The following is a 27439-nucleotide window of genomic DNA, read 5'->3' on the forward strand; positions in this document are numbered from 1 at the left end:
ATTTACTTGTGAACAATTTTTTTTGGAGATCAATTATGAATCAATTAATTTGTTGTTTTTTGGATCAATTGTGGTTAGCATATTTCTCTTTAGCCTAGTATTACGTAATATTGATATTTCTCTTTACTTCAAAGTAAAAAATTTTAAATTCAAATTTTGTGTTTGTCAGTTTGATATTAATTTATTTTTTCAACTCTCTAGTGTAAATATATTGTTACAAGAAAAACAAAAAGGAAAATTAATGAAAATGGCTTGAAAACTTTGAGTTTTAACGATAAGTACAAAATAAAGAGTAAAATAAATAGTAACAGGATTGACTTTTTAGTGTAAAAATATAATTTTTCGTTAAAGTAAACAGTACCGCGAACTTTTCTTTAAAGTTCAAAAAAAAAAAAAAAAAATTAAATATTAGCACATATTTTCATCAGCATGCAAAGCAAATACAAATAGTAGTCAACGGTCCACAGTAAACCACAGACGCAGTGCTTCAACACATCTCACTGACACCACCCACACGCAATCACTCCCCCTTAAAATACTCCAAAAAAAAAAATTCCAAAAAGCGGTCACAAAAGAAAATAATAAATAAACCAAAGTGATGGCCAGTGAAAGCGTTGAACGAATCTCATCCGTCCATCAGAGGCGGCCGAAATCTCCGATCCTTTCCCCGAAACGCGTCCTCACAATTCTGTCTGGCGCGCTTCTTCTTCTTCTTCTTCTTCCTCCCCTCGGCTTTAAAAGCTTCTCCTCTCTTCTTCGTCAACTCCTCCACCACCACCGACTCAACGCATCAGCAGCAAATTTCTAGAGAGAGAAAACTGAAGACTCCTAGAGAGAGAAAGTCACGTCTCGGACTTGAACAGTATTTCAAAATGGCCGACCTCACTCCCTCTAACGGCGATTTCCCGGCGGTTCCGTCCCACGGCGGCCAGTACATCCAGTACAACATCTTCGGCAACCTCTTCGAGATCACCAACAAGTACCGCCCTCCGATCATGCCGATCGGCCGCGGCGCCTACGGCATCGTCTGGTACGTCGTTTCTTCCCCGGAATCGATTTCTTCTTCTTGCGATTTAGGTTTTTATTGATCGGAGTGTTTTTTGCAGCTCGGTTTTGAATTCGGAGACGAAGGAGATGGTGGCGATCAAGAAAATCGCCAACGCTTTCGACAATCACATGGACGCCAAGCGCACGCTCCGCGAGATTAAGCTGCTTCGCCATTTGGATCACGAAAATGTGAGATTAATTTGCTTTGTAATTAATTCTAATTAATTCGATTTAGCTCTAATTTGTTGAATTAATGAGAAAGTTGACTTCTTTAGATTTTTACTATTTCTAGTTTTACATTTATTGGCTAGAGATTCTAAAAGGAGAAAATTACTGTATTAGTTAATTAGCTGAATAGCCTGAATTAGAAGGTTGTCAGAAGATTGGAGGATTTTGCATGAATTACTTGCTAAAAGTGGAAACTTTACGATTGTCGAACAGGTAATAGCTATCCGGGATGTGATTCCTCCACCTCTAAGGAGAGAATTTTCGGATGTGTACATTGCCACGGAACTCATGGATACCGACCTGCATCAAATTATTCGCTCGAATCAGGGTTTATCGGAGGAGCATTGTCAGGTACTTGCAAGTGTTTACATTTTAATTTCGTCAACCAAGTTCCATTGGTAGTGAGTGAAATAAATGGTTGTATTATTTGAGGACTAATTGGTGTATGTTGGAATGCCTTGCAGTACTTCATGTATCAGATTCTTCGAGGGCTGAAATATATACACTCGGCGAATGTTATTCACAGAGACTTGAAGCCTAGCAACCTCTTGTTGAATGCTAATTGCGATCTTAAGATATGTGATTTTGGCCTCGCTCGTCCGACTGCAGAGAATGAGTTATTGACAGAGTATGTTGTGACGAGATGGTACAGGGCACCTGAGCTTCTGTTGAACTCTTCAGACTACACTGCCGCTATTGATGTGTGGTCTGTGGGTTGCATCTTTATGGAGCTTATGAATAGGAAGCCTTTGTTTCCGGGCAAAGATCATGTGCATCAGATGCGCCTATTGACAGAGGTAAGATGAATTACAGACAAGTATAAATAAAAGTTGAATTTGACATGACCTGACTTTGATTGTGTTATTTAAGAATCCCCGGTTTAGAAGAAATGAAATGTGACTGTCCCGTAAAGTTCTCATTCTACATTTGTAATAAAGAAGTGCTGTGCCCAAACTAGAGCGGCTGCTGCGCATACATAAAGTACATAGCAATAAAACCCATGATGTTACACTACTGAATACTTCATTGGAATCCCTACATATCTGTACTAGTTAGTTGTGTTCTAAATTATTTAGCTATTTTTGGAAAGCAATATCTGCTGGATGAATACTAATACATACTTTTTATTTTGTGTTGTAGCTTCTTGGGACACCAACTGAGTCTGATCTTGGGTTCGTTCGGAATGAGGATGCTAGAAGATATATAAGGCAGCTCACCCAGCATCCCCGTCAACCGTTGGAGAGGCTTTTCCCACATGTTAATCCAATGGCCATTGATCTTGTTGACAGAATGTTGACATTTGATCCTACTAGAAGGATAACTGGTAATTTCTATTCCCATGTCAATCTTTTGGTGCTTCCGACAAAAAATATGTATAGAATGTCTTCCACATTGAGGTCCTGATTGTGAGTTTTAATTGTGCAACTTGTGCTTCTGTAGTTGAACAAGCTTTAGCTCATCCTTACCTGGAAAGACTACATGACGTTGCTGATGAACCAATCTGCACTGAGCCGTTCTCCTTTGATTTCGAGCAACAGCCCTTGGGAGAAGAGCAAATGAAAGATATGATTTACAGAGAGGCTATTGCACTCAATCCAGAGTATGCTTAATATGAAAAGCAGCATTACTCGATTTCTATATCGACAAAATAGAAAGACTTGGACTTCCAGTGCTCTTTGATCAAAAAGGTTATTGTGATCAAAATATTGCAATCATCAGCGAGCTTTGTGTTCGAAGATTTAGTAGGGTGCTGATCAAGTAACCATGATCGTCCTATTTCATTACTTAGGTGTGTGCTGATTATTCAACAATGATTGCGCGTCGATTTTAATAGACCTCTATATTATTTTTGAGATCAGTTCCTCTTTGTTCTTTCCTTTTGGCTGTTGAACTTGTATTCTATTTATCTTGTTTGTATCTTTATTTTTTTCGGTTTTTTTGCTGTACCAACGTATCATGTATAGCACGATTGTATTGGCGGACCTAACTACGATTCAATAAATACCTTTATTTATTTCTTGTGAGGGTAATTTGGGATTTTTGTTCGCAAGTTATCGACCTTTTGTTTGATGGATCAATCTGATCAGTTCTCTTCTGGTTTGCTGTTCACCAGAAGGAAAATTCTGTATCATGTTGATTACCATAGATATTTTATAACACAATCTGCAATCCATGAGTAAGTGAATCCTCAAGAAGGAGAAATGTTTGAGCGTGTTTCTAATCTATTCGTGTTATGTGTTATAGCATGTGTATCTATTTATTAATCTCATACCTAGGACAAGAAATGTCAACCCTCGGTCCCTTGTTGTCTACCTAGGATTTGGATCCTCTCTGAACCAATTGGTCGGGATCTTTTTTATCGCTGTTTGTGGACCGTTGGATTTTTATCCAACGGCTACAATTATTATAATTTTTAAAAGGTCTTTCTGTTTGTAGTCGTTGGATACAGATACCAATCAGGAGGATCCCGACCAATTGTCTCGGAGAGGATCCAAATCCATCTACCTATACCATAACTTGTGGATTAATCTCCCCTACGTGACAGGTTACCCTGTCACACCCACAATTTTCCCTCCCTCATGAATTATTTAGAAGTTTTTTTAACTCACCTTTTGCTCTTACAGAGTTGAGTGGAGCTTACTAGATATTTTTCTTTGATGAAAGAATCTTCTCTTTGGTATTAATATAATATAAATATAATCCTGTTGACCAAAATCAATCAAAACTCATTTCACATCAGTCCTTCTTGCCGGCTTAATTTGTTCTCTTGTCACTATTTTATCATTTCCAGCATTATTGGTATGGAGGCAGACCTCTACCCTTATGTAGGGGTGGGCGCGGTGCGGTTTGGTGCGCTTTCGAGTGAAATCACAACCGAAATCGAAACTTTTTGCGGTGCGGTGCGGTGCGGTTTTGAAGCCAAAACCGAAATGAAACCAAACCGTTTGGTTCTGTTCGGTGCGGTTTCAAACGGTTTCAAGCGGTTTCAAACTTAAATACAATCCCCCAAAACATGCACCCACTCTCTGCGACCAAACCCCTCTCCTCTTTCCCCAAAATCCCAAAATCACGCCCCCAAATCTCTGCGTCCAATATGAAAATGTATGTAAAACGAAAGTGAGAACCAATAGCAGAAATGTTCTAATCATGCAGTCTAAGCCACTCAGAGTTCGCCATCACCATTCTTTAACGCAAAATCTCATTGAAAATGTATGTAAACGAAAAGAACACCATTTTCAGCTACAACCTTACAAATGCAAACACATAAATGGCTTTGCTGCAGAATTTCAGCTGAAACTAACAGAGGCTGGGCAAATATAAATAAACAAATCCAATCTCAACCTCTCTCTCACCGGAACTCTTCTCTTCTTCTTCCTCTCCCTTCCCGCCCTCCTCCTCCTTCAAATCCAGAGTCTGCAACTCACCAGCTCCGTCATCCTCCTCCTTCAAATCCAGCTTCTGCAACTCACCAACTCCGTCCTCCTCCACCTTCTCTGTCGAATCCAGCTTCTGCAACTCATCAGGTTCTTCATCCCCCTCCTCCACCGGCTCTTTCAAATCCAGTTTCTGAAGCTCGTCGAGGACCGCATGATCTAGATCAGACGGTGTGGGATCGGGATCCGGGGAGGAAGGCAGAGACCCCTGGTCGGAATGAGCGTGGTTGGTGCTGGGGGTTTCGAGATTTGGGGGAACAACAGAGGTTGCTTCAGAGAGTGCCATTCTCCATCCACATTTCAAAACCCTAACTTTTTCAGATATGAAAATGAACTGAGTCTATCTTTGACCGAGAGGGAGAGAAAAATGGAGTTGGCAGAAGCAGTCGCTCGCAGGCAGGCAGGCAGAAGCAGTCGCTCGCAGGCAGGTAGGCAGGCAGAAGCAGATGCAAGCAGGCAGTCAGGTGATCAGGTCGCAAAGGCAGATGCGGAGATGCAAGGAGGCGGCGCAGAAGCAGTCACTGAAAGTGCAAACCCACTCGGTGCAAACCCAGAACCGCAAAACCAAATGTATAAGTATAACCTAGTTGAATGAACTAAATAAAAATAAAAAAGTGCGGTTTCGGTTTCGGTTTCGGTGCGGTTTTGAAAACCCAAAACCGAAACCAAACCGTTTTGTGTGCCGCGGTTCGGTTTTGAAACCGAAACTGTTTCAAAACCGCAAAACCAAACCGTTTGGTGCGGTTTGATTCGATTCGTGTTTCGGTTTCGGTTTTCGGTTTCAAGTGCCCACCCCTACCCTTATGTTTGGATGCATTTTTCATTCCTTCTTATTTTGTGTGGTCATGATTAAATCATGTCAATATTTTATATTAATTTTTTTATAGATATAATAAGACAAAAAACAATAAAAATATAAAATGTGGGAAATTTTATTTACACCCAGTAATCCTCTTTTCGCACCCAACTTAAAAATTTTGTCCCACAAACTTACCTTTTTACCCTCAAATACAAAATTTACAAACTTTAAAAAAAAAGAACACAAACACGTAAACCCACCCAACCACCTACTATGGCAGTAATCGGATTTGATTCCGATTGTCATTACAAAAATTGTCACCACCGACCTACTCTTTATCTCGTCAATGTTCAATTCTTCGTGCTCATCTCTATAGTGGTGGTGACAAGGTCACGGTTGCACGTTGCAGCCTAGGTGAGCAGCGGCTGCGATTTGGAAGAAGGGGCACGATTTGGTCTGCCTATGGCGGAACTGACCAAATCCCTAAACAAATTTGGGTTTTTATTGATGACGGTGATCGGGGTGGCGAAAACCGCAGGAGCCACGAAAGTCCATCTCTTTCCGAAGATATCCCCGACCATAGAAGTCGGGCCGTTGGTCAATCCGGGTCGGGCGCTCTGGGTCGGAGCCTACTGGTGGGTCCAGGAGGTGGTTCTACTGATAGTGGGTTGTTGCCAGGCAGGTCGAGATTGGGCGGCGATGGTGGATGAGGAGAAAAAAGAGGTCTTATTCTTCTGGTCGTTGAGCAATTTGGATCGGCTCGATCCGAGACCCAGATCAAAGTTGAAGTTGGAATTCATGGTAATGAAATTGAAATTGTTTACTATTCTGGATCAAAAGAAACAAGATTCGATTGCGTACCTAAGAGAAGAGAGTCTTCTCAAGGCCACTTCGACACACCCATTCGATAGTTTATAATATATTTCTATACCCATCTTTTCATTAGGGTATAATTGGAATATAAAATTTTAAAAAATATTAGTGGGTTTAGAGATAAGTTAACTGGGTTCAAATAAAATTTCCCATAAAATGTTGATGTGGCTTAACTGTGACCGCACAAAAATAGAATTTTATGGGATAATTTCTGTGTATTCCATAATTCTCAATAAAAAGGTATGTACAACCCTAGTTACAAGAAAGGCAACAAATAAAGGACATAATACCTTTCCTAAAATTCGACTCTAGTAATTACAAAATATTTACATTCCCTTTTCTACTAAATATTAACTTATTCCAATACTCCCCCTCAAGTTGGAGCATAGATATTACTCATGCCCAACTTGACAAGTGACTCACCAAACCTTCTACTGCACACTGCATGGGTAAGTACATCTGCAAGTTGTTCATCTGAGTTCACAAATGGTGTTGACACGATTTTCTTCTCCAGCTTTTCTTTGATAAAATGTCTATCAACTTCAACATGCTTAGTCTTGTCATGCTGTACTGGATTCTCGGCTATCTCTCTAGCGGACTTATTATCACAATACAACTTCATTGCCTCATTCTGTGTAAAACCAAGACTCTCAAGTAACTTTCGCAGCCAAAGCATCTCACATACACCATGTGCCATTCCCCTATATTCGGCTTTGGCAGAAGACCATGACACCACATTTTGCTTCTTGCTCCTCCACGTAACCAAATTACCTCCAACGAATGTAAAATACCCGGATGTAGACCTTCTATCAGTCACATCACCGGCCCAATCAGCATCCGTAAATCCCTTGATCCTCATATGCCTATGACACTTATACAAAACTCCTTTACCCGGAGCAGACTTTAAGTATGCCAAGATTTTCATCACTGCCTCCATATGATCTACACTTGGTGAGTGCATAAATTGACTAACCACACTTACCGCGTAAGCAATATCCGGACGAGTATGAGACAAATAAATCAACCTCCCCACCAGTCTTTGATATCTACCTTTGTCGACCGGTTCCTGATCTGGATAAATCCCCAAATAATGTTTCTCTACGATAAGAGTGTCCACAGGTTTACACTCCAGCATGCCTGTTCCCTTTAATAAATCCAGAACATATTTACGTTGAGACAAGAAAATACCTCTAGATGACCGAGCGACTTCCATTCCAAGAAAGTATTTTAAATCTCCCAAATTCTTCATCTCAAACTCGGCAGCAAGGTTTTGTTCAAGCTTCATCATCTCTTCTGAATCATCACCGGTTATTATCATGTCATCTACATAAATTATTAAGGCAGTCACTTTACCACTTCCCCATTTCACAAATAATGTATGATCCGAATGACTTTGATAATACCCAAACCTCCTCATAACCTGAGTAAATCTCCCAAACCATGCACGAGGTGATTGCTTAAGTCCATAGAGTGACTTTCACAATCTACATACTACGGTTTTTCCTCCGGCATTGTACCCCGGAGGAAAATCCATATATACCTCTTCTTCTAAGTGCCCATGAAGAAAGGCATTCTTTACATCAAATTGTTTCAGTGGCCAATTCAAGTTTGCAGCTAAATAAATCAGAACACGTACCGTATTCATCTTCGCTACCAGAGAAAAAGTTTCCTGATAGTCAATACCATAAGTTTGAGTATACCCATTTGCTACTAACCTTGCTTTATATCTATCTACCGATCTGTCTGCCTTGTATTTAATTGTAAAGACCCATCTACACCCAACCGGCTTCTTTCCTTTGGGTAGCTCCATTATTTCCCATGTACCATTTTTATGTAGTGCCATCATTTCCTCATCCATTGCAGCAGCCAATTTAGGACCTTCAAGGCCTCCTCCACTCGAGTTAGTGCTTGGAGTGCTTCCACATTATTTACCCAGGCTTGACGTTCCGGTGCAAGGTTCGAGCATGACACATAGTTAGCTATTGGATACTTCACTTTCCCTTTAGGAGAAAACCTGTTAGGAGGAACACCACGATTTTGCCTTGGCGGCAACTAATATGTACTCATAATATTATCTTGATTAGTTACATGAGCATTAGTAGTACTTACCTCATGAATATTCAAAGAAGACACATTGGGTGGCACTATCGAGCTCGAGAGAGAAGGGGTAGTGGGTTTGGTAGTTCCTTGCTGCTGAAGAGGTGTAACAGGTTCGGCAATATCACACTCGGCAGCAGCTCCCCCTCCTGCATTACACTCGGCATCCTGTGGAGATCCACTAGCTCCACTCACGGTATCCCCATTCACGGCATGCACGGCAAGGTCTTGCCGTGACACCTCTTCACTAACATTTGTATCACCAATTTCTCCCCCTACGCTACATATTTCCAACCATCTAAGATCACCACAAGTAGTCTCCCCCTGGTGATCGAAAAGTGGTGGAACCGAAGCATAAAAGAACTCGGACTCAGAAAAAGTAACATCCATGGTCACATACATATGGCGAGTTTCGGGGTGATAGCACTTATACCATTTTTGTTGAGGAGAAAAACCCAGAAAAACACATCGGTAAGCACACGGATCTAGCTTACTCCGATGAACCTTGTGAATAGGAACATAAACTACACACCTGAATACACGAGGAGGAAGATGATGACTCGATACAATGGGTACAAAATCTATCAACACTTGAAGAGGTGTTCTAAAGTCCACAACCCGGGAAGGCATACGATTAATGACATACACTGCATAGGTGACAGCTTCAGGCCAGAACCGTTTAGGAACTGACGCACCAATGAGCAAAGCATGGGCAGTTTCCAGGATATGGGGGTTATTTCTCTCAGCAACCCATTTTGTTGTGGGGTATGAGGACAAGTGGTCTCATGTAAGATTCCTTGATCCTGAATAAAACCGGACAACTCGGAACCAATATACTCTCATCCATTATCTGAGCGAAGAACTTTAATAACAGAGGAATATTGTGTAGCTACCATTTGAGAAAAGGACCGAAACACCATACTCACATCACTTTTGTTTTTCATCACATAAATCCACGTCATACGAGTACAATCATCCACAAAGGTAACAAACCATTTAACTCCAGATATAGTACTAACAGGAGAGGGACCCCAAACATCTGAATGCACAAGATCAAAAGGAAATAATCTTTTATTCATACTAGGAGGAAATGAAACGCGATGACTCTTCGCGAGAATACATACTTCACAATGTAAGTCTGATTCTTTTATTTCATGAAATAAACTAGGCAACATACGCCTTAAATAACCAAAGGAAGCATGTCCTAACCGACGATGCAATAACCAAACTTCTTGTAAATTATTAGTACGGGATGCTCGAACCATATTAGCTCTGCCAGGAACGACGTCATCCACATAATATAATCCCTCTCTCTTAGTGCCACGCCCAATTATCTCTTTGGTCTGAATATCCTGAACCAAACAAAACATTGGATACATAAGTACAACACAATCTAATTGCTCAGTAACTTGAGGAATAGATAACAAATTATGAGACAACGAGGGAACAAGCAGGCAGTGATTGAGGGGAAGGGCCGGTGTGAGTTGTATTGTGCCGGCCCCTAAAACTGGTGCTATTGTTCCGTTAGCCGTTGCTATACACTCCCGTGGACTTGCTGTCATACTAGTAAATAAATTCTTATCAAAAGTCATATGATAAGTTGCACCCGAGTCTAGAATACAACCTGGATGATGCTCCATATCAGAGGCTAAAAGAACACGCCCCATACTACCTGAAGTGTCATGGGTTTCACTATGAGTGGTCTTGGTCAACAAGCTGTGACTCGGGTCACTTGAGGAGGGCACGACATCCTTGATGGCAATGGCACTGGATCCACGGCTTCGACTTGCTCCATTAGCAGCTCGCTTCTTGGCACGTAATTTTTTCTTCAATTCGGGAAACCATTCGGGTACCTCATGTTTCTGAAAACATGTATCCTCTGTATGACGGGTTTGACCACAAAAGGTGCACTTCAGATCATCCTTGTTTTCTCGAGTGAATGGCTGAGAATTGGCCATTGGAGATGGGTTAAACCCTCGGTTACCTGATGGTAGCCGTGATACCATGGCTATGGGATGAGCTCCTCCTTGGTTCCCCACACCACTACTTCCCATCATAGTTGCATGGCGTTGGGCTTCTCGCCTAACAACAGAGAACACCTCATTTACAGATGGTAAAGGTTGAGTTCTCAAAATATCACTACACACTTTGTAAAAAATATCATCAAGCCCTGCTAGGAAAGCATACACACGGTCCAGTTAAATTTCTTCTCGGAGTGTCTTCAAGTCAACTACACACTCCATCTTGATTGGTCTTCTCTGATCCAATTCTTGCCAAACTGCTTTGAGATCGGCATAATATACACCGATAGGTCTTCCTTCCTGGTGAAGTTGGAATGACTTCACCTTCAACTTATAAATCTGAGAAATATCAGACCCATCATAATATGTTCGAGCAACTTCTTCCCAGACTTTTTTAGCAGTACGAAGATGAATGAAAAATCCCATAATGGTAGGATCCATGGAATTAATCAACCACCATTTTACAATTGCATTCTCGGTCTCCCAAGCTTCATACTCAGCACTGTCCTCTTTGGGCTCTTTGATGCTTCCTATCACAAACCCTTTCTTACCACGTCCCGCGATATGCATCTCCAATACCTTGGACCACAAATGATAGTTTGATCCATTTAGCTTTACAGTACTTGGTACGGCCGAAGCATCACTTTGAATAACCACCAGATTGACGACTGACCCATGGGTGGTGCCAGACGCCTCACCCTCCAACTTCAAACCCGTCTCACCTTTGTTACCTGCCATTAATTACAACCTTACAATACACACACGCACGCAGCAAATAGTCACCACGATTGCAGCGACCAATAGTCAAACTTGCTACAGGGATGGAGCGGCATTATCCAGACTTGGCTGGATTTTTTTCCTGGTTTCACGATGGCAGCAGCACGGTGGAAGTTCTAGGGTTACTCTTGGCTTTGGTGCCAAATAGAATTTTATGGAATAATTTCTGTGTATTCCAATCTCAATAAAAAGGTATGTACAACCTTAGTTACAAGAAAGGCAACAAATAGAGGACATAATACCTTTCCTAAAATTCGACTCTAGTAATTACAAAATATTTACATTCCCTTTTCTACTAAATATTAACTTATTCCAATAGGAGGGGATAGGAATGGCACCTAATCAGGAGGGCAGACAATCTGCCTCCTTATTGGTATACCGACTATGGCAAGTATGTTAGCCAACAATAATAAGCCAATTCTTTATTGTTGGATGTCGTTGTCATAGAGTTACGATTTTCATTTTTTAACCATATGCACTCTAAACTGTATATTTTACATTCTTTCTACTCACATAGGAGTGCAGGAGGTTGAAAATGAGTGCCAAAATTACGGTGTGATAGAGATTCACATAACTGCTCCTAGTAACATGAACTTGCTTACTTGAGGTAAAACCCTTGCTTGAGGTTTCCTTCAAATAGGTCTTCTTGAAGGCTGATTTGGTGTTCGAAAACTTAACTAGTCGAAAGTTGAGGCAACTCAATTATTGCGGCTGGATTTATCTACAGTGCTACAACTATTGAAAAGTTGAAAGTTAGTGCTTAATGATAGGAAGCTTGCTTTAGTTGGGTTCTTTGATAATAACATAGGGGATGCTGGACCATTGTTAGTGCGGCATCTACAGGACTACGAAGATTGTGGGTGGATTTATCTACCGTACTATAACGATTTTAAGGTTGAAATTTGGTGCTTAATGATAGCAAGCGTGCTTAGTTGGGTCCCTTGATAATAACATAACGATGCTAGACCAACGTTAGGGGTGGTTTGGAAGTAAGGTGCTTAAAAAAAAAGCACCCATGAAAAAAAGCTGTGAGGGTTTTAGGTGTTTGGTAAACTAAAAAAAATGGCTTATTTTGGAAGCTGCTTTGAGAATAACTTTAAATCCAAAGGAAAAGCTGAAGCAGCTATTTCCAGCTTTAGAAAATTGGTTTTTTTTCAAAGCACACGGAGCTACAGTGCTTTTTTAATGAAAAGACCCACTATCAAACTGTTTTTTTTTTTCAAAAGCACTTTTACAAAAAAGTTTACTAAACACTCTGTTGATTTATTTCACAGCCGCTTATTCTCACAGCAGTTTTTTTTCAAAGTACAACAATACCAAACCAGCCCTTAGTGTGGCATGTACAAGACTGCACCATCTTGTTTACACGTTTATATAACGATGGGAGCTTGTGAACATGCATGTCAAAAAAAGGAAACCACGCTGACAGAGTTGCATCAGCTGGGTTGTAAGATGGATGCATCACTCTCTGTGGACAGAGAAGGACAAATGGTGGATGATGGTGGTAAATGCGGTGGTTGGATCATCTTTTTATTCATGATAGGTATCTCTCTCTCTTTCTCCCCCTCTCACCCCCTCCCTCTTTCATGCACTTCTGTTATTCACTTATGACTACAAGGAAGTGAAAAAGAAAACTTCTTTCTTAGCAAACCATGTGATCTTATTTTATTTTGAGCAGGAACTTTAATGTGCTTGACACTTGCTGCTGGAGGATGGCAAGCAAATCTGGTTGTGTATCTGATTGAGGAGTTTAACGTGAAGAGCATTGATGCTACTCAGGTGGGAAATGTTGTGAGTGGTTGCACTAGTTTATTTCCTATCATTGGAGCAATTGTTGCAGACTCCTTATTTGGCTGTTTCCCGGTCATCCTGATCTCGTTTTGTGTCTCTTTTTTGGTAATAGCCTCGCTCTGTCACCACTCTAACAAGCACACACACTCACATAACCATAATAGTTCTGTTAATTGTTGATGTAGGATTAATACACTTCCAATTTGCAACGTAAAGTTGAGTTTTATAGGATAATACACTTTCAATTCTCTGCTTAATGGAACAGTATTAGCCTACAATGAAGCATCTGAAGCATCTGAAACATCTGAATCCTTAAATAGTTGGTGCTAGAGACACGGTAGGAAGGTTTCCATATTTTCTTCTCGTATTTGGAATTTGAGTTGTACATCGGGTACCTGCGGGCAATACATATCGTCGCATTTTTCAATTTTCCTGTTGAACCAACTTGTTCTCTGAAAATCTTCAATACACGTCTAGTCTCATTTTTAAATTCATTACAATTTATTCTTCGCAGGGATTGGTCTTATTCACTTTGACTGCAACTATTGATTCCTTGAGGCCCCCTTCATGTGAGAATGGATCTAGCTTGTGCGAAACACCATCAAAAGTTCAGTTTGCAGTGCTATATGCTAGTATAACACTGAGATCAATTGGACTAGGAGGCACTCGCTTTACTATAGCAACAATGGGAGCAAACCAATTTGACAAGCCTAAAAATCAAGGGATTTTCTTTAACTGGTTTTTCTTTGCCATGTATACGGCGACTGTTGTAAGTTCTACTGTCGTTGTGTATATTGAGGATAATGTCAGTTGGGGGTTGGGATTTGGCCTATTTGCTCTTGTTAATTTGATTGGTCTGGTCATATTCTCATCTGGAATCCATTTATATCGTCGTGATAAGCCACAAGGTAGCCCATTCGTGAATATAGCTCGTGTTGTTGTTGCTAGTATCCGGAAATGGAATATTAAGCTCACATCCCCAAGGGAGGATTACCACTACCACAATGATGGAGAGGTAAAAACAACTCCCGCAACACCTAAAAGAGTTTCAGGTACCGGAATTTCCACAGGTCTTAGTGTCTTCTTTATTGCACGCCTCTTGTTTTTTGACATGGTGCGTATAATTCAAATGAGCTTTTCCCCGATGTTTTTGATCTGTAATCATCATGTTGTTGAGTACGGAAGGATACACAGTGCCATACACATTGAAGGAAATAATGATGATAAGAAATTTTCCTTTTGCTCTCTTGTTGCAGATTCCTGAACAGTGCAGCCCTGGAAACATAAGGGGACTCGAAGCCCGACGGCTCCATTGCCAGGCCATGGAGGTTGTGCACAGTCCAGCAAGTAGAAGATCTCAAAACTGTCATTAAAATTTTCCCCTTGTGGGCATCCAACATATTTATAAGTACCCCATTAGCGATTCAAATAAGCTTAACGGTCCTGCAAGCTCTAAAGATGGACCGTCACATTGGATCACATTTCAAAGTCCCGGTTGGATCTGTCATAGTCGTGGTTACAATCGCCACTTGCATTGCTCTCCCAATAATTGATCGTATCCTATATCCCGTCTGGCAGAAACTGACCCATAAATCTCAAACTCCCCTCCAAAGACTAGGAATTGGTCATGTCCTAAATATCACAAGCATGGCTGTTTCCGCATTGGTTGAGTCAAAGCGTCTCAAAACAGCTCATGGTTCCATGGTGCCAATGTTGGTCATGTGGTTATTCCCACAGTTGGTTTTGGCGGGCATCGGTGAAGCATTTCATTTCCCGGGGGAACTTCAGTTTTGCTATCAAGAATTTCCAGCATCACTTCATACCACGGCGACTGCAATGGTTGCGATGATATTAGCCATTGCTTTTTACTTGAGCACGGCGCTTTTCACTTCATTGTTCATCAGAAATACTATTTCCAATGGTAAAAAATGCAATCCTTGAACGTTGGTTATGACTCACTCGACCTTCCATACCAACCAAATGTTGAAACACCCAACCATACCATCTTGTGATAGTTACTATTTACTAATCTTGATTATGCTTTCAATGTGTTTGACAAAATGCTTCAGATGCGTCCTCTACCGTCCGTTGTCTGCTTCGAAAGAAGATCTTCTCCGGATTCACTTTGTGGGATCCTAGATATCCTGACATCCTAACTGCTTATCGTACATCGTACGGTCAGTTTTCGTCAGGTACTATTTGTGTTTAAGTTTAAATAAAAAAATATCCTAAGTCACGTGCTATCTAGACCATGTGGGTTTTTAAGTAAAACGACGAGCATTGATGTGTTGTATGACAACACCACCTAGGTCACGTGGGAGGCTGATAGTCTCATCATTTTTTATTAAAAAACAAAAAACAAAAAGACTGGACTTTCTAAGGAAGCTTGTCTGCCCTCTTGTTACTGTGCCATTTCCATATCCTCTTATTTGTGCGGTCACGGTTAAGCCACGTCAACATTTTATATTGATTGTTTAATAAAGATAATAACATAAAAAGCAATAGGAATATAAAATGTTAATGTGATTTAACCGTAACTGCACAAATAAAAGAGAATGAGAATGATAGGATAACATGAGGGCAGACAATCTACCTCCAATTTCTAAGAAAGTCCACCCGACCCATATTATTATACATACTAAAATTCAGTCTTCCGACACTGTTTCATCAACAGTGAAAGGGTGAAACTACCATCGGGTTCTTCTTTTCTCCGCATACTGTTTCCACGTTTCTACAATGAAAAGTTGGTTATGCCCTTCCTAGCCACGCGTCTTTCATCGTTTGTTTCTCTGCTTGGGCAGCATCTTTTTTGCTTTACCCTTCTTCTTCGTTTTTCAATTTCATGAGTCTGGGACGAAGCAAAAAATTTAACTAAGAGGGGGCACCTTAAAAAATTTGAGCTCTTTTTTTGGACAAATAAAGCTAGTTCTTTTACAAATGCTGAAAAAATTAATTACAAAATGCCTAATTTTATTACTCTATTGTCTAATTTTGTCTTGAATTGTTTACAATCTAATGCTCATTTGTACTAATTAACTAAATACATGCAACTCAACAAAGTTTAGACATTAGTACGTGAGAAAAATATACAAGACGGAGGGGCATTTAAAAACTAAAAGAGGATTTTCACTATTTTAATATGATTAATTGAATAATTTGTAAAGCAAAAAAATGGGGATGATTAATTGAATAATTTGTAATGAAAAAAACAGGGATGAGAGGGGGGGGCATGTGCCCCCACTGGGCCTTACCTCCCTCCGTCCATGTGAGTCTGCGATTTTCTACCACTTCGTCAGCCCGTCTTTTGGTCTCAAATCCTTTCTTTTTCTTTCGCAAAATTGTCTTAGTAGAGGTCCAGCGTTTGATTTTTGTTTTTTTGGATTTAGTTTCCAGTCTCTCCCGTTATTGAATGCTTTGTTGTTGGGCGTTTTCTTCTCATCTTGCGATCGTCGGGGAAGAACTTTAAGGTTAGTTTGTTCTTCGTGTTTTATCCTCATTTTGCTATCTCTAGGCCAAGAAATTTAAGGTCTTTGTTTTTGTTTTTTCTGCGGATCTGCAGGTTGGGACAAAGTTTTTGTGAAATTGGTGACTAATCGCATGCTGCCTCTTCAGATTATTGACAAAGAAAATTATATTGAGCTTGGGTATGTTTTACAACAACTACGTGTAATTTTCGATTCTCAGTTTGTATTTGTTTGAAAGGAACCCTGAAAAAAACTGTGGCAATTTGGTTCTCTGTTGTGTTTATGCTGGCTGTAACAAATTGGTTTACCGTGTGTATAATTTTTTGCTACAAAATTGGTACATTCTAATCGTTCTTAAAAAAAAGACTCAATTTGTTTTCCAATTATTTTTTAGAGTTGTTTTCGTTATTGGTTTAAATCAATGTCCAGAAACCAAAAAGCTTTCAAAAGCAAAGGATTTAACATTACTTAAGGGTTTTACAGAGGTTTAAAAGCTTGAATGCTTAATTAAAGTTTTGTTTAGATCAATGTATAGAGACGAAAAAGGTTTGAAAAGGAAAGTATTTCAGATTGCTTGAAGCTTTTACACCAGTTTAAAAGCTTGAGTGACTAATTAAAGCTTAATTATGAATTCAACCATATTTTACTTAAGTTAATCAATCATGTAACTACTGAAAGTATATGATTCAGTTACCTTTTTGAAAATGAGTACCTTTCTTTTTTATTAAGGATCAAGAACATTCATGCTATCAATTTTTCTCAATGATGAGGCATTTCATTTTCTTTCGTTGTCAAATAGTGTTCTCTGGTGGTTGCAAAGTAATACATATGTATATAGAGCAGGTCATTAATAAACAATCTGTTTGGTTCTAATTTTTTGATAATTCGGTATTATTGGAAAGATAATGTGGACAAGGAGCTGTTAACTCTTATTTATATAAACAGATGCATAAAATTTGTTTTGCACGACAAAGCTTATATGTATTTGGTTAACAATGCGAGTATTCTGAGTTTTGTTAATTCAGTAAAATGTATTGTAGGTCATTAAATTTTGACATCCGTTTCACTAATACTGCTTTTATTCTCAGCAAATATAACATGACCTTACATTTTTTGAACTTTCATCTGATACTGTTTTCTATAGAGAAGATAATCATCGCAGAAAACTCAATCTAACGATACTTTTCCTGCTACTAAAAGCATTCTCTTAACCTTCAACTTAAGTAAGTGCTGCATTTTTATATATGTACATGGTTTACATAGTTTTTAACCATTACATCACCCATTGTCTATAGCTGTGTGTTGTTTCTAATTGCTTACTGTACTGAAATAATTGTATTTAATCATATTTTAATAAGTGAAGTTTGTAAAATTGGTTTCCAGGTATGGTTAAGCAGTTAAAAGGTTTGTTTAATAATTTGAAGAAAAAGAACATAAATCACTAATGTAACAGGTATGTCACAACTTCAACAAATAGGTTTCAAGAACATGTAAATACAAGGATCCAAGAGTATGTCAAATAAATTAACGTTTTATTACTTTTTTTTTATTACTTTTCTACATTTAAATTCAATATTTACTGACCTTTCTCCTCAGGGGAATTAGTTACTACTAATTTATATACAGACTATCTTCTATTTATCTAATCTAAATACATGGCCTTGCCTACACATTGAGAGGTTAAGTTAAACATAAAAAAGTAGAAATATGCCATCTCCACATGCTTTAATTAAGTTAAGGAACATCTTACCAATAGCAGAATTGTTAAATCTATCCATGCACCGTTGCTGTTATTCATTGATTAGATTTAATAATTCTTCTATACGTAATGTATTCTTTCGCTAAGTTAAAGCATGTAGAGACGGTGTATCTTTGGTGGGAACATTTGTACTCATACTATTCCATGTTTATCTTAAACCTTTTAATGCATAGATAAAAAATTGGCCATACATTTAGGGTAGGTCAAAATAATAAAGTTTGTATATAAATTGCTAATAGCTAATTCCTTTGAGGAGAAAAGATGGAAATGATGATTTTTCCTCCGAATAATGGAGCATAAAAAACATCTCTATATTGCAGAGAGCAACCTATTTAGCTAAATCTGATCCATCCTCTTAATATGCATGGTGTGCAGTTTCTGATTTTTAATCAAACTTCACACTATTATTTTCATTTGGTAATAGGTTTTATAAAATTTGCCCATCCTCTTAATACACATGGTGTGCAGTTTGTGATTTTGTACATAGTTTTATAATCTTTAAACATCATTTCATCACATTTTGGGAAATGATGTAACCATTTGTCTCTTCACCGTCTTAAATTGTATAAAATTAACCCTTTATTCTGTTCATGAAAGTACAACGGTGAACTGACATTATGTAAATTCACAATCCGAGTAAGTCCTCGATTTCACATATTTTAATTTATTTATACTTTTGTTCACATTAATCAATATTATACTGCAGTTTGAAATCTATGATATACATCTATCTACTTTCAAACCTAAATTCTACATCTATTAGATCAAATTAAAAAACCCCTACAAGCTTAGATATATATTTATTTAGCTCTCTGTATTAAGAATTTATGGGTGTTGTTCTTCTCATTTAAAAAAAAAATTAAATTTAATATATTCATGTACTCTGTTTGGATACATTGAAAGTATAATCAACAATAAATATTTAAGTCTGTGACATCAGGCAATTTAGCATGGTTACTTGCTGTTCTCTTCAAGGTCAGACAAAGTTTATCTTTGTAAATATATGTATCTTACCAAAAACCATAAATGATACTACAGATCTTTTTTTTTCCTCTAATTTTTTTAATTTTTTAATTTTTTAATTTTTTTTAACAAATGCTTCTCAACAATTGAGCCCTTTTTGTCACTATTCATATTGCAGGAGTTGAGCTTCCACAAATTTCAGGGCGTTCAAACTTTATCCTCTCGAATGAAATGGTAATGAAATTTCTTAAAATTATAGTTTATTACTATAAAAGATGACTTATGTTCTCAGCCTCATAATCTATGTATGTTTACACATTATCCAACTTGCTTTGCTTCTACAAAATCAAAATACTTATATCCGCCTACAAAATTCTGTTGAAGAAGAGAGATTTTTTGTAACATCCCACATCGCCCAGGGGAGTGATCCTTAAATATATATTCTCATCCCTACCTAGCACGAGGCATTTTGGGAGCTCACTGGCTTCGGGTTCCATAGGAACTCCGAAGTTAAGCGAGAAGGAGGCCAGAGCACTCCCAGGATGGGTGACCCACTGGGAAGTTGCTTGTGAGTTCCCAAAAACAAAACCGTGAGGGAATGGTAAGCCCAAAGTAGACAATATCGTGCTACGATGGTGGAACGGGCCCGGAATGTGGTGAACCCGGGCCGGGATGTGACATTTTTAAACTACAGTTTTTCTTTAATTATTCACAAATGTATGTACAGGTTAACGAAAAAACATGTATGCTTTTTTGGTGAATTTGATTCGAATTGGTAAATTTTGGTAACAAAAAAACCTATGATAAATTAAAACACTCATTAAATAATATTATCTGTTCAGTGTATCTATATATAGTTAACAAATTGTTCAATGAGTTTTGTGTATGTAAAACTCTCATCTTCTATCTATTTGAACTCACTTTTTTTTTTTTTTAATTTAATTTTATTTCTCTGCATAGTCTAGAAAAATTCTGCTTTCCTAATCATTTCTCACAATTTCATTTGGTTTTAAAAGTTTTGCTATAATTTGCTCTGATGAAAGGACATTCTGCGACAAAAACCAGGATCAATTTGTTTGCATCTTGAAGATTTCTACTTTCACCAAGTTTATCTCCAACTCCAGGTATTTTATCCCATTGGCAACTTAAAATCAACTGCATCTCTATACTTTGGTAATCATTAGGTAAAATAGGCTGACTATATGCATATTTCTTCATATTCGAACAACAATCACAACAAAACTAGCAATCCATATGGTCATAAATAGATTTCTATGTGTATATAAATGCTACTCTATACCCGCAGCATTGTGCGGGCACCGCTGCTAGTTAACTCCCTAATCCTCCATTTCCTAAATCCCACTCCACCCAACCGAAGTCCACCATCATCAGCACACCACCAATCTCTTCCCCAAACTTCATGTACCTATCGACACTTCAAGATCAACTTAATTAGGCATTTCAAGATCAATTTGATATTTATATTTATTCTATTTGTTTGAGAAATAACTTTTCTTAATCGCAAGGAATTAGTGATCTTGTTAAAAAATGATGGAAAGGGTTACACTAAATTGTTGTTTGTATAAAGATTATGAATAAAAAGTTGTAATTTATCATTTAATATTGCAATGGTAATCTTTTTTTTTTTAGCTTGAATATTGGGAGCACCCGATATTAATATCCTGGATCCGCCACTGCACGTGACAGGGTGATTGTGACACCTACAACTTTCGCTCCCGCAGAAAGTAGTTGTTGATCCCTCATGGCTCATATCCATGGATTATTTAGCAGCTTTTTAGCTCACCTTTTGCTCTTATAGCGTTAGAGTGGAGCAATGAGTTTCATACTGGATGCTTTTAGACATTATTCTTTGATAATCTTTCTATTTGGTCTTGCATCAGTCATTTCGCATCAGTCCTTGCCACTATATTATTATTTCCAGCATTAGTCGTATACCTTTCGATTGCAAACATGTTAGCCAACACTAATAAGCCAATTCTTTATTGTGGGATGTCGTTTTGGTAGGATTACGATTTTCACGCTCATTTTTTAACCATTTGTGTACTCTAAACTGTATATTCACATTATTTCTATGCTAACATAGGAGTGCAGGAGGTTGAAAATGAGTGAAAATTAGGAAGTCTTATATAGATTTACATAACTGCTCCTAGTAAAAGCAATTACAAGACTCGCTTACTTGAGTTAAACCCCTTGCTTGAGGTTTCCTTCAAATAGGTATTCTCGAAGGCTGATTTGGTGCTCGAAAACATATCAAGTCGAAAGTTGAGGCATCTACAGGACTACGAAGATTGTGGGTGGATTTATCTACAGTACTACAACGATTTTAAGGTTGACAGTTGGTGCTTAATGTTAGGAAGCATCTTTAGTTGGGTCCTTTGATAATAACAGAACGATGCTAGACCACAGTTAGTGTGGCATGTACAGGACTGCACCAGCTTGTTTACACGTTTATATAATGATGGGAGCTTGTGTGAACATGCATCTCGAAAAGAGGAAACCACGCTGACAGAGTTGCATCAGCTGGGTTGTAAGATGGATGCATCACTCTCTGTGGACAGAGAAGGACAAATGGTGGATGATGGTGGTAAACGCGGTGGTTGGATCATCTTTTTATTCATGATAGGTATCTCTCTCTCTCTCTCTCCCCCTCTCACCCCCCCCCCCCCCTCCCTCTCTCATGTACTTCTGTTGTTCACTTATGACTACAAGGAAGTGAAAAAGAAAACTTCTTTCTTAGCAAATCATGTGATCGTATTTTATTTTGAGCAGGAGCTTTAATGTGCTTGACACTTGCTGCTGGAGGATGGCAAGCAAATCTGATTCTGTATCTGATTTAGGAGTTTAAGTGAAGAGCATTGATGCTACTCAGGTGTCAAATGTTGTCAATGGTTGCACTAGTTTGCTTCCTATCATTGGAGCAATTATTGCAGACTCTTTCTTTGGCTGTTTCCCTGTCATCCTGATCTCTTCTTGTGTCTCTTTTCTGGTAATAGCCTCGCTCGGTCTCTACTCTAACAAGCACACATGCTCACATAGCCATGATAGTTCTTTTACTCATTGATGTAGGATAATACACTTCCAATTTGCAACATAAAGTTGAGTTTTTATAAGATAATACACTTTCAGTTCTCTGCTTAATGGAGCATTATTAGCCTAAGATGAAGCATCTGAATCCTTAAATAGTTGGAGCTAGAGACACGGTAGGAAGGTTTCCATATTTTCTTCTCATATTTGAGCTGTACCTCGGCTACCTGTGGGCAATACATATCGTCACATTTTTCAATTTTCCAGTGGAACCAACTTGTCTTTGAAAATCTTCAATACACGTCTAGTCTCATTTTTAAGTTCGTTACAATTTATTCTTTGCAGGGATTGGTCCTATTCACTTTGACTGCAACTCTTGATTCCTTGAGGCCCTCTTCATGTGAGAATGGATCTAGCTTGTGCAAAACACCATCAAAAATTCAGTTTGCGGTCCTATATGCTAGTATAACTCTGGCATCAATTGGACTCAGAGGCACTCGCTTTACTATAGCAACAATGGGAGCAAACCAATTTGACAAGCCTAAAAATCAAGGGATTTTCTTTAACTGGTTTTTCTTTGCCATGTATACAGCAACTGTTGTAAGTTCTACTGTCGTTTGTGTATATTGAGGACAGTGTCAGTTGGGTGTTGGGATTTGGCTTATCTGCTCTTGTTAATCTGATTGGTCTGGTCATATTCGCATCTGGAACCCATTTCTATTGTCGTGATAAGCCACAAGGTAGTCCATTCGTGAAAATAGCTCATGTTATTGTTGCTAGTATCCGGAAATGGAACGTTAAGCTCTCATCCAGAAGGGAGGATTACCACTAACACAATGATGGAGAGGCAAAGACGACTCCTGCAGCACCTAAAAGGAGTTTCACTTTCAGGTACCAGAATTTCCACATTTTGTGCATCCTTACATTGATTTTACATTGGTGTCTTCTTTATTACACGCCGCATGTTTTTTGAACTGTGAGGCCAAATACAAAAGATAACTAGAAGATAATAAGTGACGTCGTGTGTATAATTCACGGGTGACATAAGTCAACCCTATCAAGCTTCACCTAACAAGACCTCTAGCTTTTCTGTATGATCTATGATGGAAAAAAGAATGTAAAGTTGAGGATAGAAAAATCTTGTATTCAATTTTGCAAAATCTTGTAGACATAATTTCACTTATCTTCTGTTGCTGAAGATTCATGTAATGTGATGAGATAGTTCTGCTGAGGCCCGCTATGGAATCCATCCTCGGTGATGGTGGGATTATTGATCAGCGAGTTGGCCACTTTAGGATGTTCGAAACAGCTTTTGGGGAACACCTGCGTTGTTCACTTTACGTGAGTCAACAAGCAAGGAAGCTTTTCCCCAATGTTTTCTATCTGTAATCATTATTTTGTTGAGTTTGGATGGATATATACACAGTACTATTTCAGTAGGAAACAGAGTGCCATGCACAATCAAGGAAATAATGATGGTAAGCAATTCTGTTTGCTCTCTTGTTGCAGATTTCTGAACAATGCAGCCCTGGAAACAGAAGGGGACTTGAAGCCCGACGGCTCAATTACAAGGCCATGGAGGTTGTGCACACTCCAGCAAGTAGAAGATCTCAAAACTACCATAAGAATTTTACCCTGTTGGTCATCCAACATATTTATAAGTACCCCCATAGCGATTCAAATGAGCTTAACGGTCCTCCAACCTCTGAAGATGGACCGTCACATTGGTTCACATTTTAACATCCCGGTTAAGCTCACATTCAAATGAGCTTAACATATTTAGTTTTTTAAATTTTTAAAAAGAGTATGAGACAATGATGATGTGATCTCCTATCAAGGGCATATTATTCTTAATATTACATAATTACCATTTTGCCCTCTTTAAGTAAATATTGTGTATCAAACGTGAGGGTAAAATAGGGAAAATAGGGGTATGATTGTTATTTTCTCAAAAGATACAAAATTACTATTTTGCCCTCCTCATGTCAACATTGTATATTCAAAAGTGAGGGTAACATTGGAAGAAAAAGGGCAAAATTTTGACAAACCCTCTTCTCTTAATAGAATAAGAATAGATAGATATAATTATGTTGAGCAATAAACCAATCAAAACTCATTTCACATAAAGTCCTCCTTGCCGGCTTAATTTGTTATCTTGTCACTATTTTTTCATTTCCAGCATTATTGGTATACCGACTATGGCCAGTATGTTAGCCAACAATAATAAGCCAATTCTTTATTGTTGGATGTTGTTGTCGTAGGGTTACGATTTTCACGCTCATTTTTTAAACATCTGCACTCTAAACTGTATATTTTACATTCTTTTTACTCACATAGGAGTGCAGGAGGTTGAAAATGAGTGCCAAAATTACGGTGTGATTGAGATTCACAAACTGCTCCTAGTAACATGAACTTGCTTACTTGAGTTAAAACCCTTGCTTGAGGTTTCCTTCAAATAGGTCTTCTTGAAGGCTGATTTGGTGCTCGAAAACTTAGCTAGTCGAAAGTTGAGGCATCCCAATGACTGGCTGGATTTATCTACAGTGCTACAACTACTGGAAAGTTGAAAGTTGGTGCTTAATGGATTTATTTACACCATCTGGGTATTAACATGGATGCATCACTCCCCATGGACAGTGAAGGACAAATGGTGGATGCTGGTGGTAAACGTGGTGGTTGGATCATCTTTTTATTCATCATAGGTTTCTCTCTCTCTCTCTCTCTCTCTCTCTCTCTCTCTCTCTCTCTCTCTCTCTCTCTCATGCACTTCTGTTGTTCACTTAGCAAACCATATGATCTTATTTTGTTTTGAGCAGGAACTTTAATGTGCTTGACACTTGCTGCTGGAGGATGGCAAGCAAATCTGGTTGTGTATCTGATTGAGGAGTTTAACGTGAAGAGCATTGATGCTACTCAGGTGTCAAATGTTGTCAATGGTTGCACTAGTTTATTTCCTATCATTGGAGCAATTGTTGCAGACTCTTTCTTTGGCTGTTTCCCTGTCATCCTGATCTCGTCTTGTGTCTCTTTTCTGGTAATAGCCTCGCTCTGTCTCCACTCTAACAAGCACACACGCTCACTTAGCCATGATAGTTCTGTTAATTGTTGATGTGGGATTATACACTTCCAATTTGCAACGTAAAGTTGAGTTTTATAGGATAATACACTTTCAATTCTCTGCTTAACGGAACAGTATTAGCCTACAATGAAGCATCTGAAGCATCTGAATCATCTGAATCCTTAAATAGTTGGTGCTAGAGACACGGTAGGAAGGTTTCCATATTTTCTTCTCGTATTTGAGCTGTACCTCGGGTACCTGCGGGCAATACATATCGTCGCATTTTTAATTTTCCTGTTGAACCAACTTGTTCTCTGAAAATTTTCAATACACGTCTAAACTCATTTTTAAATTCATTACAATTTATTCTTCGCAGGGATTGGTCCTATTCACTTTGACTGCAACTCTTGATTCCTTGAGGCCCCCTTCATGTGAGAATGGATCTAGCTTGTGCGAAACACCATCAAAAGTTCAGTTTGCAGTCCTATATGCTAGTATAACGCTGGGATCAATTGGACTGGGAGGCACTCGCTTTACTATAGCAACAATGGGAGCAAACCAATTTGACAAGCCTAAAAATCAAGGGATTTTCTTTAACTGGTTTTTCTTTGCCATGTATACGGCGACTGTTGTAAGTTCTACTGTCGTTGTGTATATTGAGGACAGTGTCAGTTGGGGGTTGGGATTTGGCCTATCTGCTCTTGTTAATTTGATTGGTCTGGTCGTATTCTCATCTGGAATCCATTTCTATCGTCGTGATAAGCCACAAGGTAGCCCATTTGTGAATATAGCTCGTGTTGTTGTTGCTAGTATCCGGAAATGGAATGTTAAGCTCACATCTCGAAGGGAAGATTACCACTACCACAATGATGGAGAGGCAAAGACAACTCCCGCAGCACCTAAAAAGAGTTTCAGGTACCAGAATTTCCACATGTTCTGTATCCTCACATTGATTTTATCTTGGTGTCTTCTTTATTGCACGCCTCTTGTTTTTTGACTGTGAGGCCAAATAAAAAAGATAACTAGAAGATAATAAGTGACATCGTGTGTATAATTCAAATGAGCTTTTCCCTGATGTTTTTGATCTGTAATCATCATGTTGTTGCAGATTCCTGAACAGCGCAGCCCTGGAAACAGAAGGGGACTTGAAGCCTGACGGCTCAATTGCAAGGCCATGGAGGTTGTGCACACTCCAGCAAGTAGAAGATCTCAAAACTATCATTAGAATTTTCCCCGTGTGGTCTTCCAGCATATTTATAAGTACCCCAATAGCGATTCAAATGAGCTTAACGGTCCTGCAAGCTCTAAAGATGGACCGTCACATTGGATCACATTTCAAAGTCCCGGTTGGATCTGTCCTAGTCGTGGTTACAATCGCCTCTTGCATCGCTGTCCCAATAATTGATCGTATCCTATATCCCGGCTGGCAGAAACTGACCCATAAATCTCCGACTCCCCTCCAAAGACTAGGAATTGGTCATGTCCTAAATATCACAGGCATGGCTGTTTCCGCATTGGTCGAGTCAAAGCGTCTCAAAACAGCTCACGGTTCCAAGGTGCCAATGTTGGTCATGTGGTTATTCCCACAGTTGGTTTTGGTGGGCATCGGTGAAGCATTTCATTTCCCGGGGGAACTTCAGTTTTGCTATCAAGAATTTCCAGCGTCACTTCGTACCACGGCGACTGCAATGGTTGCGATGATAATAGCCATTGCTTTTTACTTGAGCACGGCGCTGGTTGATCTTTTTCGGAGGGTTACAGAATGGCTGCCGGATGATATAAACGAAGGGAGGATAGACAATGTGTACTGGGTTGTGGTTGTGATAGGTGTGCTCAACTTTGGTTATTTTTTGTTATGTGCCAAGTTGTACAAGTATCAGAATGTTAAGGGAGTGGAAGATAGTAGCTCCTCAGTCTCTGAAGGTTAGAAAATAATGTCTATCGATCTTATACTGAAATATGAACTATTTAAGTTCTCGATTTGGACAATATTACTTTTGTCTAAAGTAGAGTTCCAAATTGGCACCATTCATGTTGCGGGTCTCAATTTGGCTTTAAATGCAAAGCTCTTGGATTTAAAAGA

The 27439-nt window shown here is 38.9% G+C and overlaps 2 protein-coding genes and 2 pseudogenes across 2 annotated transcripts; all 4 read left to right on the forward strand.

The window, feature by feature from the left end:
* The first annotated feature begins 633 nt into the window (after positions 1-633).
* LOC126590079 (mitogen-activated protein kinase 3) lies at positions 634-3289 on the forward strand. The gene is made up of 6 exons (XM_050255576.1): positions 634-1030; positions 1107-1236; positions 1489-1626; positions 1740-2072; positions 2416-2599; positions 2716-3289. The coding sequence occupies exons 1-6, from the start codon at positions 873-875 to the stop codon at positions 2883-2885; spliced, it is 1113 nt and encodes a 370-aa protein (XP_050111533.1). The 5' UTR covers positions 634-872; the 3' UTR covers positions 2886-3289.
* Positions 3290-12614: 9325 nt separating this feature from the next.
* On the forward strand, positions 12615-15128 carry LOC126589311 (protein NRT1/ PTR FAMILY 2.7-like; annotated as a pseudogene).
* A 1136-nt stretch (positions 15129-16264) lies between these two features.
* LOC126589312 (protein NRT1/ PTR FAMILY 2.7-like) lies at positions 16265-24188 on the forward strand (annotated as a pseudogene).
* Positions 24189-24441: 253 nt separating this feature from the next.
* Positions 24442-27439, forward strand: LOC126589310 (protein NRT1/ PTR FAMILY 2.7-like). The gene is made up of 4 exons (XM_050254580.1): positions 24442-25000; positions 25115-25332; positions 25733-26271; positions 26465-27439. Exons 1-4 carry the CDS (start codon positions 24910-24912, stop codon positions 27282-27284), a joined length of 1668 nt encoding a protein of 555 aa, XP_050110537.1. The 5' UTR covers positions 24442-24909; the 3' UTR covers positions 27285-27439.

The sequence above is a fragment of the Malus sylvestris genome, chromosome 11 (assembly GCF_916048215.2).
Source record: "Malus sylvestris chromosome 11, drMalSylv7.2, whole genome shotgun sequence".
In the NCBI taxonomy this organism is placed as follows: domain Eukaryota; kingdom Viridiplantae; phylum Streptophyta; class Magnoliopsida; order Rosales; family Rosaceae; genus Malus; species Malus sylvestris.